We start from the raw sequence: 15,121 nt of genomic DNA, 5'->3' as shown, positions 1-15,121 counted from the left end.
GGAGCTGATGACTTGCTGCCGCTACAAGCCTGAGCCCAAGGACAGGCTGCCCATGGCATTCAAAGTGGAGACGTGCAGCAATATCTGGGTCAGGCAGCTCGGAAGGAAGGCTCTGGGGCCGCAGGCATAGGAGCAGAAGCTGCCAAGGCTGCCTGAACCGGGAGGGGCCTCTCTGTGTGGATGTGCATAAAGAGAAGGCAGGAGGACAAGCATTAACTCAATTTTAAAACGTGTTGATGTTAACAGCTTTGTTTTTTTTAACTGCATTAAATTTTAAAATAAGAAAAGAAATTGCTGCTCAAAGGACTCTTTAAGAATAAAGTAGAATAAAGAATAAAGCACTGGTGGTCCAGTCGTTAAGAGTCTATGCTTCCAGTGCACAGGGTGTGGGTTCGATCCCTGGTCAGGGAAATAATATCCCTCATGCTGTGCGGCATGACCAAAAAAAAAGAATAAAGTGAAAGAAAAGTACTTAAAAGACTAAGGCCCACACCCCCAGATCCAGACGCTGCGCTTTTTAAGAAGGTGCTGAGAAAGGTCCCGCCCCTCTCAGGGAGGCAATGCACTCACCCAGGCCAGCGTAAGTCCTCCGCTTGCTCAGGCTGGCAGCTTTCACCAGGAACATGCAGGACTGGTGCGTCATCCAAGAACAGAAGGCCAAGAGCAAGGCCCCCAGGACAATGCCACACTGGAGTGTTGGGAGAAAAGAAAGATGTTAACAAAACAAATGGGGTCGCAAAGAGTCGGACACAACTGAGCGACTAAACTGAACAAAATAAAACTACCCAGCATCGTTATCTCACACGCTGAACACAGGTGAATAGCACAAGCAATGACCAAAAGCCCTCCCCTCGGCCCCCGCTCCCTAGACTTGAGGCCCCAGCTCTACTTTGTCCCCACGCCAATGGGTAACAGTTCCTGGATGGAGTGGTCAACACGTTCTGTCCAGGGACATAAAGCATATACATGTCCCCAAAAGAGCACCAGGGACCCCATTTCCTTCCCAGAGTCTCAAGGAATGGTGAGGGGTTGCCAGTCTCCCCAGTTCCCTGCAGATACCCTACAGCAAGCCACCTTCCAGCCACTTGGATCAACAGCTACGAGTGATAAACACATTCTGGAAGGAAGAGATTAAAAGTGACATCTACGCCTTTCTTATAAGTTAAACAGACACTCACCATCTGACCAGCAATTGCACTCGTAGGTATTTACCCAAAAGAAATGAAAACATGTGTTCATGCACAAACCTGCGTGCCAATGTTTACAGCAGGTTTATCTGTAATCCAAAAACTGAAAAAACAACCAACTGTCCTACTAGCATCTAGCAGAGTGGAATACACACACAGCCCACCAGCCAGCTCTCCTGCGCGCGGGTCACCACCCCACAGGACAGGTCCATGTGGTCAAACCCCATGCATGTGTTCCTAACTGCTCCAAACAGGAAACGCCACGCCTGCCTAGCAAAGGTTAAAAACCAGATAAATTGAGCAATGGTAGCCAGACACCTACGACATGATGCATTCACATACAGGTAAAACCTGGCAACACTGACCAGTGGGGTCTGGGGGTGGGAGGGCGACCCTCAGTAAGGAGGCAGGGGTGGGGGTGCTGGCAATGCTGTGTTCCTCAATCTGGGAGCTGGCTACATGTCTTTGTTAATATTATGAAAATCCATCAAGAGTACACCTAAAATGTGTTCACTTTTCTGTATGCATGTTACACTTTAATAAATTGCTAATTTTTTCGGAAAAGTACCCCAAATTATTAAAACCAAACAAACAAAAAATGCAAACAAAAACTTTTAAGTGACCTGGCTACCAATAAATACACACATCTCCAAATTGCCTCTTGGCCTCACATGGTGTTCTTGCCAACGGGCTTCTCAGAGAAGACGCTGAGTCTGAGTGATGAGTGACAGCATGTCCTAACTTGGCCAGGCCCTCGGGGCAGGGCAAACCACTTCCAGGTCTTTGCTTGCAAGAGGGCACCCACCGATCAGCTCTCCCCTCAGACAACTCAGCCTGGCCCATTTTTAAATGCTCTGGCAGGGGACTCATGCCCAGCACATAGTAAGACACTCAAATCTGAATCACCAGAGCCCTGCCACAGTGGCACTTGGCAGAGAGGAGTCAAGGAAGGCAGCACTGCATTTACAGACTCAGAATCAGCTAACTACACATCCCAGGATGCAGTTCTGTGCCAGGCAAGTCACAATGCACGCTGGGACACGTAGTCTTTCCAATACCCAGAGGTGGCTGGCCCACGCTGGGATTCACAAGCCAAGACACAGATGTTGCTTCTTGAAGCCGCCAGCGTGGCCTTCTACATAGCCCTGCAGTCTCCATCCTCCCACCAACATGCTCATCAACCAAGTCAGAACAACCACTCACACGGGAACGCTAAATGCATTTTCTTTTTGCTATTTTTATCCAAAAGATGCTAAATGTGAAAAGTGCAGTGTTACTCTAAAATTAAATGCTGATGCCGATTTTCAGTTCCAAAATATCCATCTTATTTTCATTTTTCCACCTATTTGGTTTCATCATGTAAGACTGGTCTTCGAGGCCTTGTTGGCCACCTGTCCTTCTCTGGTGTCCCTCTCCTCCTCCATCCTCAAGCAACCTAGCTAGTAGACAGCTCCTGCCCCAAGAGGCAGAGGTAACAGTATCTCCAGCATGGCACACAGTAAGCTAAGAAGTTCATTTTTAGGAAAGAAGTTACCCAATTTGATAATTCTATCACCTCCCTTCTCTACCATACCAAATGCCTGTTTATTTGTGAATTAAACAGAAGCCAAATGAACCCACACCTCAAAAATGGTGAGTTTCTTTCATGAGGTATTTAATGCTGGGATGACACCAATTTTTTAATATTTTGGATTTTTTCAATCAAGGTAACATTTGCATATGGTGAAATGCACAAATTTTAAGCACACAATCTGGAGTAATCACCTTGTAACCAACACCCCAAACTAGTTACAAGGCCTGGGGGTTTGACTGATGTGCTTCTGAATACAAGTGCAGTCAGGTCAGAGTTTTCAGAAATAATAAAGAAAAATAACACTGAAATCTATTGGTCACTTTACATTTTTGAAAGATCATATTACTTTGCTATATGTGCACTTGGATCTGAAATTATTAATTGTTCTTAAGCTTTTCCTTGAGAAAAGAGGATAAGATGGTTGGATGGCATCACCTACTCGATGAACATGAGTTTGAGCAAGCTCCGGGAGTTGGTGATGGGCAGGGAAGCCTGGTGTGCTGCAGTCCATGGGGTCGCAAAGAGTCGGACAGGACTGAGCGACTGAAGCTTTTCGTCGAGGTTATTCCCTCAATTTCTCTTGCAGCCACGGGGCGGGCGAGCTGCAGGGCCGCCTCCCCAAGTCCTAGTTCCCGTGAGGGGGTGAGCCCGGGGCGGCGAGGGGGGTGACCACTGCCTGCTGGACTCACCTGTTTGAAGCAGAAGGGCATGGTGAGGACACTGACCCCTACTATGCTGTTCACTATGTTCGTGATCAGCCCCCAGTTGGAGGCGGCGGCCGCAGTCATAGCGCGGGGTCTAGAGGCCCGGGAGCCCCAGTTCAAGGCGCCGGGACGACGGTGGGGCGTGAGACCGTGAGGGAGACGGGTGGCTGGCTGCCTGGAGGAGGCGGCCTCTTGGGAAGGCGGTAGGGGCAGTCAACCTCCAGACCCCGCCAGACCCCACGGCCGCCTCATGTCTTCCTCCCCCGCTGGTTCTCGCCGGCCACCTCCGTGTCCCCACGCATAGACCCGGAAGAATTGCGGGGTGCCAGCCAGGAACACCTCAGCCCGGCTTCGCAGCCACCCTGACACACACTTCCTCCTTCCGCGGGCTCCTCTGCCCGGAAGTGACGGAGAATAGGCGGTGCTCAGGCAGGGCTCTTACGGAGAGAGGCGGACCTAGTGGGGCGGGGCTTGGTGGGAAGCAAACCAATGAGAGGTGGGCTGGGTGTGTGGGGCGGGACCTGTGGGCGGGGCCCGGTGTCAGAGCACCTGTTCCAGCACCCAGCTAATAATCCTCCTGAGAACCTGGTATCCTGAGCCCTTTCTTTCAGGACCTGGAGCACAAGGAACTCGCCACAGCTCTACATTGTCACATACATACGGTATCATCAGTTGGGCTAATCTGGTGAATACAATGGAATCACATTGTGGTTTTTATTTTTTATCTTTAATATTTATTTATTTGGCTGCATGGGATCTTAGATGCAGAATCTTCGGTTGTGGCATGCTAACTCTTAGTTTCGGAGAAGGCAATGGCACCCCACTCCAGTACTCTTGCCTGGAAAATCCCATGGACTGGCTCCGTCTATGGGGTCGCACAGAGTCGGACACGACTGAAGCGACTTAGCAGCAGCAGCGGCAGCAGCAACTCTTAGTTTTGGCGTGTGGGATCTAGCTCCCTGACCAGGGATGGAGCCCAAGTCCCCTGCATTGGGAGTGAAGAGTCTTAGCCTCTGGACCACCAGGGAAGTTCCTCACTGTGGTTTTTAATTTGTTCCCCCAGTTACAAATGAGGTAAATTATCTACTCCTATTTTTATTGTCCATTCATATTTCTTCTCAAAATGCTTATTCATTTTTGCCCATTTTTCTAATTAGCTACTTGATCTCACAAATTTTGCATTCTTTCAATGTGCTTGATAACTAACCCTGTGTCCCTCAATTTGGGTTTTTCTGATGCCTCCTCGTTGTATTAGTTTTTCATAGCTAGAGTAACAAATCACCACAAATTTAGCAGCTTAACCAACAGAAACCTGTTCTTATGGTTCTGTGGGTCAGAAGTCCAGAATGCATCTCACTGGACTGAAATCAAGATGTGAGCAGGTCACCCCCTTTATGGAAGTTCTCGGGGAGATTCCATTTCCCACTCATTGGGTAGCTGGCAGAATTCAAGTCGTTTGGGTGGTAGAGCCAAGGCCCCCATTGTCTTGCAAACTGAAAACTGAGGCCTCTTCTCAGTTTCTAGAGGCCATGTTCCCCGGCTCATGGCCCCCTTCCTCCAACTTCAAAGTCAGCAGCAGCGGAGAAGGGGTCAACTCCCTCTCACTTCACATATCTGACCCAGCCTGGAAAAGTTTTCCAATTTTAAGTATTCATGTGATTAGATTGAGTCCATCCGGATAATCCAGGATAATCTCCCCATCTCAAGGTCTGTAACCTTAATCACAGCTGCAAAATCCCTTTTGGCATGTAAGGTAACATATTCACAGGTTCCCTGGATTAAGGGGTGCACGTCTTTGTGGGGAGCCAGTAGTATGCCTACCCACACTCATGGTGAAATTCAAGTTACATTTCTTTGGCACAAATATTGTGGATGTGCTCCTGTGTTTCCATTGAATCCTATCAGATGCCCTACGATTTTGATTTGTCCCATTACTGGCTATATTCTCTCTGATTGCTTGATTAGATAGTTATGTCTTTCTCCTTAGTAAATAATGAGTGGTTTGTGGGGAGGTACTTTGAAACTAAATGTCCTGGTCCTTGTCAAACTTGCAACCTATGACTATATCGACAGCACTGTGGACTCCAGTTGTATTCAGAGGGTTATCATCCATTATTATCACAAGCTATTTTGATGTGCCGATTTCCTAGACTTGGACAGTGAGAGCCCCTTCAGCTGGCCCCTTTGTCCTGTGCTGGGTCCCTGTCATTCTCTGAGCACTTCCTTGCTTTCTTGCATGATAAGGTGTTCCAAGCTCATCGTGTACTTTTCAAGGATCAATCCTTTCTCCAAGAACTCCAAGGAGTCCTTTCAGTGGAGACTAGTCATAGAGACCGAGATCTGGGCACTGATCCTGGCCACTGTTCCTCAATGGGCAGAACTAGAAGACACGTGTGTGTACCACACTCACATCTAGATGTCTTCCTAGGTCCATGTACATATTGAAAGTCACATGTTCACAGCAGTATCTCCAAACACTGCCGGCGGTCCAGGGCCACAGTCTTCATCCTGATATTCTCCCCTTCGATACTTGTAATGCCTGAGTTGATGCTCTCCACCTCACTTAGGCTCCCATACCCTCCCCTGGGCTGCCCCACCCCCATCCCAGACTCCCTCTCCACCCAACTCTGGTTCTGAGTGTTCCCCCACCGGCAATTCCCACTGGCACAGACACTCACCTCACCTTGCACCACCTAAAGGTTTTAGGACTGATGTGTAAAGCAGAGAGAGTCAGGGGCATGGCCATTTTGGAACCTGCACCCCTTCCATTCTCGCTACCCACATGTGAGTTCAATCAGCAGAGCTAATGTGACACCGCTGTTCCATGGGAGCCTTCTGAAGCACAAAGGCTGTGTGACCCTGGGCATGTTAAAGAACCTCTCTGAGCACCCATTATTGGGGCATCCATCACTGAAGAGGCAGCAACTTTCCATTTGGTTGCTGGAGGTGACAGCCATAGGCACCATCTGGGGAAGGAGGCAGATGGGGCTGGACTAGGGTCCCACCTCTGGATGCTGGCGACTCAAGACTTCAGACAGAGGGAGATGTTGACCCCACCTGGCACACCTGTATTAAAGTGACAGATCGTGCTTCTCCCACATAGGTGCCTGCTTTACCAAGAGGGAACCCCTCTACCACCCCTTCCCCTTCCCTCCCTCTCCCCCACCTCAACCCTCACCAAAGACATTCAGGGACCCAGCCTGGGTTAAATCTACCTGGCAGTTGTGGCTGCTTTAGAGAAGGGCTCCTGGAGAAGGTGGCCTGGGCCCAGGAGGCAGCTGTGGGCAGAGCCAGAGCTGTGGCACTGTCTGGGACCTGGCTACCAGAACACTGGGTCAATCCTCAGTGTTTTCAGTTGTTAAATGGGGCTGATGACCCTGCTCTGCGAGTCTCTGAGAGGTCACAGGTGCAATCCTTTCTCTCCCAGAGAGCATCATTGTTTTTTTTAGCGATCTTCTGCTTTTTCAGGGCTTCCCAGGTGCGTGCGTGCGTGCCAAGTCACCTCAGTTGTGTCCAACTCCTTGTGACCCTGTGGACTGTGGCCCACCAGGCTCTTCTGTCCATGGGATTCTCCAGGCAAGAATACTGGAGTGGGTTGCCATGTCCTCTTCCAAGGGGCTTTCTAGGTGTGGCTAGTGGTAAAGAACCCGCCTGCCAATGCAGAAGACCTGGGTTCAACCCCTGGGCCAGGAAGATCCCCTGGAGAAGGAAATGGCAACCCACTCCAGTATTCTTGCTGGGATATTCCCACAGACAGAGGAGTCTGGCAGGCTACAGTCCATGGGGTCCAAAGAGTCAGACAGGACTGAAGCGACTGAGCATACACACAGCTTTTCCATCAGTCTCCAGTTTCCAAACTGGAGGCATGATGGGGGCCAGGATGGTCCCTCGGAAATGAACACTGGGGGGCTCTGGGCAGTTGGGACGAGATGGGCATCAGGGACCCTGCCTGGTATGGAGCCTGAGACTTCATCACCCCAGCAAGCAGGACTTAAATGTTGACTCTAGCCCAGTGGCTGAACTGTCCAGAAGGCCATTTCCATACCCCACTCTGGTTGGATCCTCACTCTTTCAGGCTGTCTTGAGTAGGAGCAGAGCCTGGGGGCTGTCCTGAGCCCAGGGAGGTGGCCAAGGGAAGGAAGAGGGAACCCAGGCCTGGTGGCCCTGAGTCCCTGCACGCTCCCCTTGCTGTTTATATAACCCCAGAGCCATAAAACTGACAACAGTTCCAGCAGACAGGACTGGATCTTACTTAGCATCTGCTGGGCGGGGTGCCATCGGATCACGTGCTACGGAGGAATCCACCAAACCCCACCACCAGCCCCCCACTGCCAGGCTGCCTCCTCAGAGGAAGGGGTCATGCAAAAACTACGCAGAAGGACCAGCTTCACAGGGAGATTCAGGGCTGCACCCACCCCCTACACACACACACACACACACACACACACACACACACACACGGCCCTGACCTTGGTTTTCTGGGTACGGGCAGTCAGGCCTTAATGAAATGTGAGGGGAGAGAGGGTCAGCCCTGGTGTTTTCCAAAGTGCGCTTACTCCATCCACATTATACTCCCCTTTGTGGTGGGGGAGGGGAGAACATGAGGAGGGGGAGGTGGGGCTGGCCCCACTGTGGTCTGGAGGAAGATTATGTCCCTTCATCCTCTGTCAGGGCCCCCCCAAGTTGGAGATGCCTGGGGAGCTGCCCAGGTGCAAGGGAGCTTTCCTGGGGCTGACAAGGGGGAGCTGGCTGGGCCACCCTTAGTCCCCCACTGAATGGGCCCAGCTCTGAGAGTCCGTTCTTGGCCTCAGCCCCTAAAGCCAGGGACCAAGGGTTTTTCCAGCAGCTCAAGCCACTGGTGACCCCTGGGCTGTTGGCTCAGGTTCTGGGAGGAGGGCTGGGGGCCAGGTGCCCAGGAGAAGAAGGCAGGAGAGTAGCTGCTATTGGGCACCTAGGCTGGGTGGGCCTGTAAGATCCTAGGGGGCCCAGCAGGGTCTTTCAGAAGTTTTAACACCACTTCCCTCTGCTTCAGGGGCCTCTCTCTTGAGCAGGGACAGCTCTAAGACCCTCTGTTGGAAAAACCACAGACTAACTATCCAATCCTCCAGGGCCGCCCCCCGACCCAGGCCCCAAATTCCCAGAGACTAGGAAAGCTAGAAGCCTGGCAAGCAGAGACCAGACCAGCTGACCCAGCCCTGAGGGAGACCAGAAGCCAGCTGGGCCAAGAGTGGACCAGGCCTCCCCCACCCCAGGTGGCTCTGGGACCCAGGCGGGGGCTTCCCAGGGAGGCCTACCCTCCAGCCTTTCCTGGAAGGTAGGAAGCCAGAATGGGGTGCTGGAAGAGGCACCTACATTTTCTCCCAGCCGGCAGCCTGGCCCAGGTGCCCTCCCTTCATCCTCCCCAGGGGACCCCACTGGGCCAACCCATCCCAGGATGCCTGGTGGGGAGGGAGAGGGCCAAGAGGTGTTTTCTACAAGGAACTGAGAAACAGCCATCAACAGAGTTGCCTCTCAATGCCCCACCAGTGAGGGCCTGCCACTGCCCAAGCTCAGGGCCACTGCTGCCAAGACCACCCTCACCTTCTCTCCTTGCAGGTTTAAGGTGAATGTGGGGCCACCCCAGTATTCACATGTGCATTCCTAACTCCTGTCCCTCAGCATGTGGGGGGCCCTGATCCATGATGACTGGTGTCCTTATAAAAACGGGGAATTTGGGCACAAGCACCCACATGGAGTGAACACCTGTGAACACTGGCAGAGATTGGTATGACTCATCTACAAGCCAAGGAATGCCGGGAGCCACTGTCAGCACCAGGAGCTGTGAGAGGGACATGAAGCAGATTCTCTCTGAGAAAGAACCGACCACGCTGACACCCTGATATCAGGCTTCTGGCCCCAGAATTGGGAGAGAATACGTTTCTGTTAAATCTATAAGAACTTTATTCCATCAGCTCCAGGACATGAATGTCATCATACTGCGCTTTCCAGACACTCTCAGGTTTCAGGACCCTCAGTGTCCACACACCACAGCCCCTGCCACAGCCTCGCCTGCTCCATCTGACATGCTCATCTTTCCCCTCCTTGGCCACTGGTCCCCTGGTGCCCTTTGCCACTGCTTCTCCCAAGCATTGGCCCTGTCTCTTCTTGCATCTGGACACCCCTCGATGCATGAGCCGACTATGACCTCCTCTAGGGCCAAGTTCACCACACCACCTAATTTGCAGCACTCACCCTAGAGAACCACAGGATTTGGAGCCATTAAAGTGTGTGCCCAGGTGAAATTCCTGCCTAATTCCTGCAGGTAGAGAGGGTCCATGGAACATCCTCCTTGGCCCAGGTCATCAGATTGTATCTGTTCCAACCCTTCTCACAGGGCAAATTCTGGACTTCTTGCTAGAGGCAGTCAATGGCAATCCCTAACTATTGCCCTCCCCATTTTACAGAAGGGAGAACTGAGGCTCAGAGAGGTGAGGTGATTTGCTCAAGACCATGTAACTCCTAAGTTACATGGCCTGGACCCAGGTCATAGTGGGTCCATAACTCCTTGTACTCAGGGCCACTGGCCTCTGCCCGCTGAGCCAAGCTGCGGGAGGCAGCATCTTCTAGCTGGTGGTCAAGTCCAGCACCGTGCTGTGGGGCTGGCTCCTGGGGACGCTTTTGGCCACATTAGGGGAGAAAGGACACAAGGAACACAATTGCACCACTCCAGACCCACCCCCAAGCTCACCTGCACACCAGCTTTAGGGCCTCATGTGGCCTCTGCAGACCTGTTTCCCACCAAGGCCTCCCCTGTTCCTGGTCTGACGGGGGAGCCCTTGACCGGGTCCTATCCAGCAACCAGGAACGGGAAGTGTGTCTCCGTAGGGAAAGCCTTCTGTGCAGCCAGGGTGAGCTGGAAGGACAGTATGACCTTTGTGATGTCCCTGGTCTCAGACAAAAGCTGCAGATTATCATCTTGGCCACCAGGAGAAAACTCCCCCTGAATCTCATTATCATCTTGTAATTAGAGGGGGTGGTTGAGAATTCGACAAGATGGAAAACCTGCTTTCATCTACTTTTTTTTTTTTTTACCCTTTTCTAAAAATTCCAGACACGAGGCGAGAGCTGCCTGGGCCCACAGGTGCAGCATCACACGTCCAGACACAGGGAGCCGCGTGCACAGGCCCCAGGCCCCCTCCCCGCAGCCCCTTCAGGGCAAGTGGGTTCCCCACCTTGGTCCCTGGGAACTTTGCAAGCGATTTCTCTTCTGTTGGGGTTGGAGGCAGATCTGGGGGTGCAGGAAAGGCAAGGTCGTGTCTAAGTTCATTCTCCTGAAGCACCAAGCAGGTTAAGAGCTGGCACTTGACTCCAGTAGCTCTGGAGCCTTAACCAGCAAACCATGTGCTCCCCTGCCTGCCCTGGGCCTCCATCCTCCCTAAGCGGGGATGCCAAGCTGTCCCATGGCCACTGTTCGCTCAGCCTCAGTCTGGCAGGCTGGGGACAAAGTCAGGCTGAGACCCCAGCATGCACTCAGCCCACCCTCCTCCTTGCGCCATGGATCCTCTGTGCGGCAGGCCAGTGAGGCACATGAGGCCTCACCCCTGCTCCCCAGGCTGCATCTCAGGAGTGGGGACAAAGGGTAGGATGTTCTGGTTGCAGATGTACGAGCCCCAGGCTTGCCAGGGTGAGAGGCCTCAGAGGCTTTGTGAGCCAGTAGGAAACTGCCATTTCATGCTCCAGAAAAGGGAAGGCCAGTAGTGGTGGCCGAAGCCTGGCAAATGCACCCTTCAGGGGCAGGGAAGGGCCTGGGAGACCTGCCGGCCGTCGTCTTCAGCCCCTTCTGCATCTGGCCTCCCAGGCCATAAAAGCAGGGAGATCTCCCAGGGATCAAACCCCTTCCAGGACAGCGGCCCTAGGATCAAAAATGTCACTTCTCTCCCCTAAAAGGTGTGCCTCAAACAGGGCTTGCCCAGGCACCACAGAGCCTGGGGTCCCCACTCAGGCTCCAGGGAAGGCTGTGACCCACGGGGTGGGAGGTGACAAGGGAAAGTCAAGTGGCCCCCTTCAAGTGGGGGAAGTCCCTTGCCCTCGTCATTAGAACACTGAGCTCCTCCAGGTGGCCCCAGCGGACCTGGTGGGATACGTTTCTGACTTCTCTTTGCTGGGTTGGGGGACAGAACTGGAATGGTAGGAGGTGAGAGAGACACAGCTGGGAGTCCTGGGGCACAGTTGGGCTGTATCCAGCTCCCTCATCGAACAGCTGCAGCCCCCCAGGCTCCCTGCGCCCGTGGCTGCCCTGCAGTCGACAGGACAGTGGGCTGTGGGGTGGGATGCAGGAATGTGACATGCCCAGGCATGGGGCTAGGCTTCTGAGAGCTTCCCCAGCTGTGCAGAGGCCCGGCAGATGGAGCCTGGGTAATCAGAGCCAGTGACAGCCGAGGGCTGATAAAGACAAGGCAGGTGGAGGTTCTAGGATAGGCCCTGCTGGGAAGCCAGGCCCCTCCACTCAGGCAGAGGGCCAGAGCTGGGGGTGGGTGCAGAGCGCAGCCTTTATGGACACAGGGGTCCCGGGCAGTGGCGGGAAGGGCAGAGAGCAGTGGATCTGTCTGGGCCCTCCGGATCCAAGCCCAGGCTTTGTCTAATCCTCAGCACCCCCCGTGTGATAAGGAGCAGTTTCTGCTCCCACAGGAGCTGGGGGACCCCGACCTGGCCCTCGGCCAGAGTAGACTCAGTCTTCAACTCTCCTTCAGAGGAGCTGCGGCTACTGGAAGGGCTGTAGGCACCAGGCAACGTTCAAATCCCTTCCCCATCTTCCAGCCAGTGGGCTGGGCATCTTCACCCAGCCTCGGTTTCCTCACCTGAAATATACTGTTACACACACAAACACACACACACACCTCTCCACGGCCATGTAAGTTAATTATGTATTAGCAGCTCAGTCGTATCCTACTCTTTGCGACCCCATGGACTGTAGCCCACAAGTCTCCTCTGTCCATTGGATTTTCCAGGCAAGAATACTGGAGTGGGTTGCCATTCCCTTCTACAGGGGATCTTCCTGACCCAGGGATCAAACCTAGATCCCCTGCACTGCAGGCAGATTCTTTACTCTCTGAGCCACCAGGGAAGCCCCAGTTAAATCACGGAGGTCCGCATAGGGCCTGGTCCACAACAGGAGCTCCAGTCCCCTTCCCCCAGCCCTGCCCGTCCGTTCCTCTGGAAGCAGCCACGGCGGGCCCTGCTGCCGTCTCTGCAGGAAAAAGGCCAGCCTCTGCTTGTGGGCACTTGGCAGCTCACAGGACCTCGGCCCCAGGGACAGGAGGGCGGTCAGCACACCTGCTGCGTCAGGTGCCATGGAGGAGGAGCGGGTCCTGCGTGTGGGAAGCAGCAGGTGCGCATGGGACGTGGGCACCGTCACCGCCAGCTGGTGTTGGTACTGCTGCTTAGGTGCCCAAACACAGGCAGGGTTTTCAGGTAAAAGAGGAGCTAATGAAATCCCAGGCTAGAGGGTGCTGAGCCCCAAGCTTGGCACCTGTTGCAAGTCCAGGGCCCATCAGAGACTGGCACTGATGACAAGGGCCACCAGGCTCAGATTCCAGCCGGGCTCCTCCAGCTGTCCCTACACTACCGAGGGGTGTGACCTCTTCCCTCAGTGCAGGGCGGGCAGTCAGACTGGCCGAGTACAGCTCCTGGAGGGTTCAGAGCACACAGCCTTCCGTCACACGTCGCCCCAGCTCCCAGCCCGTCCAGGCTCCACACAGACGACCCTCTTGTGCTCCACATCTCTGGTGGTGGAGGCAGCCAAGCTGGGGAGAGTGGAGGGGGCAAGTAGGGGTGAGGTCCAAGCAGGCAAGAAGCCCCTGGCCCCATTCCATCCTCCAGTCCCCTGGGAAGGCAGTCACAGGACAGACCCGCAGCATGCTTCCCCCACCCTTCCTGAGGGCCCCTAGCCCCCAGCAGGGATCTTGAAAGGACCCCTTTGTGTGGTGAGCCCCTCTCTGGGGCCTGGGCCATAAGATCACCTCAATTCCCAGCTGACAGGAACTGAAGTCACCCATGTTCAAGGCTATGGTGGGAGGAGTTACCCCAGAGGGCCAGACCTTTCTAACACTGTACCCCCAACCCCCAGGGAAGAGTGAGCCCCCTCTATGATCTGCAGGTCCTGCTACATAACCTGTGAGGCCTGGTTAAAAGAGAGTGTGGGGCCTGCTCAAAAGTCAGGGGAAATTCCACGAACGGTAGGAAAGTATAAACCTTTTCCCTTTCTTCCATGGTCTCTCCACTTGTCCTGGTGTTTCTTTTTATTTGTTATTTAATGTCACTCTCAGTAAAGAAAAATTTAAATCGTTAGCACGCATTTTACATTCATCTTTATAACAGGTGATGCCCGTTTGAAACACAAACATAGGCAGAATCCCTGAAATCACGCAACTCATATTTTATAGCTGGTACCTGCTCTCGTTTTCTATTGTCACAAACACAGTACAGACAGGCCACAAAACTAACTCCACTGTTTTTATTTCACTTCCTGCTGTGCCTGATGGGGGAAGGGCGGGAAGAGGGGCCTTGTCCCCCGCTTCCTTCCATATCATCATTTCCAGCGGGACTTTGGGCTGATACTGGAGGGAGCACCAGGAAGAAAAGACGTGACGGGTTCCTTGGTCGGTGGTCACGCCTCCCCCCTTCCCAAATGGCCTGGGAATGAGGCCCGTCACCTCAGCTCTGCAGCTGTGGCTCACTTCCTGCCTGGCTCCCAGCCCCCTACCCTGGTCTCCAGCCTCCTAGAGCCACCCACCTGCTGGCCTCTGCCCAGCAGGCCCTTCCTCACTACCCATCGTGAAACTCCACAGACTCCTCCTCCTGGAAGCCTGCCAGGCCCTCTCCTTCCCCTAAGTGGGCTCATGTCCCCAGACCCCCCTGGATTTACATGCCGTCTCTTCTACCAGATGGGAACTAACGCAAGCTCTCATGTACTGCTGTGGCCCTGGTACCTGGTACCAGGCCTGGAATACTGTGAGTGCTCCTCACAAGAAAGTGGCTTGCTGGAGGGGGAATAGTTAGATAAAGGATGGATGTGCGGATGAATGGACACTTGGATGGGTGGGTTGCTGAACAAGTAAACGAATAAGTGGATGATGGGTAGATGGGTGGATGAATCGGGGGAGTTGGTCAATTGGTGAGTGAGTGACAGATGAATGAGTAAATGTACATGTGAGGGGTGGATAAAAGGATGGGTTGGTGGGCACGGTCTGGACTACAGTCCTCTCCGGGAGGAGCCTCAAGTCCCAACCCTATTAGTTTCACCGTGGTGGGTCTTAAATCAGCCAAATGCTTTCAGTCAGTTTTTGGACACAAAAACCAGCACTGGTCTCACCATTAAACAGGATAAGGTTGGAAGGATAATGGGATCCCACAGCCGAAACAGGTGGCTGGAAAGTGGAGCCGGGAAACTGGGCCTCCTGGGGAGGCAAGAAGCGGGAAGAATGTTACCCACCTTTGGGCGGGCAGGTGACTTGTTCAGGGGTCAAGCTCCAGAGCCAGGGAGAGTCTGCTAGTTAAGATCTGGGTCACACACAGGTCCTGGCTACCAGAGAAAGGGTGCCCAGTGTCTGGGCTTCCTGTGGGGGCAGAGACCACACGGGCTGGGGGTCCTTCCTCAGCAAGAATCACGCGTGGCCCCT

The 15,121-nt window shown here is 53.5% G+C and overlaps 1 protein-coding gene across 5 annotated transcripts in view; it reads right to left on the bottom strand.

Annotated features, from left to right (window-relative positions):
• The window catches only part of SLC38A10 (solute carrier family 38 member 10), a 41,123-nt gene extending 37,260 nt beyond the window's left edge, over positions 1 to 3,863 (bottom strand). For all 5 annotated transcript variants that reach the window (XM_070773915.1, XM_070773917.1, XM_070773916.1 and 2 more), the window contains exons 1-2: positions 3,450 to 3,863; positions 571 to 688 (exon numbers count right to left, since the gene is read on the bottom strand). In XM_070773915.1, coding sequence (XP_070630016.1) covers positions 571 to 688; positions 3,450 to 3,548 — 217 coding nt within the window. In that variant the 5' untranslated portion in view covers positions 3,549 to 3,863. The remainder of the gene's footprint in view (positions 1 to 570; positions 689 to 3,449) is intronic.
• Between the last annotated feature and the right edge of the window lie 11,258 nt (positions 3,864 to 15,121).

The sequence above is a fragment of the Bos indicus genome, chromosome 19, assembly GCF_029378745.1.
Source record: "Bos indicus isolate NIAB-ARS_2022 breed Sahiwal x Tharparkar chromosome 19, NIAB-ARS_B.indTharparkar_mat_pri_1.0, whole genome shotgun sequence".
Lineage (NCBI taxonomy): Eukaryota > Metazoa > Chordata > Mammalia > Artiodactyla > Bovidae > Bos > Bos indicus.
The sequence above is the reverse complement of the archived record's forward strand: the minus strand, read 5'-3'. Positions and strand labels throughout refer to the sequence as shown.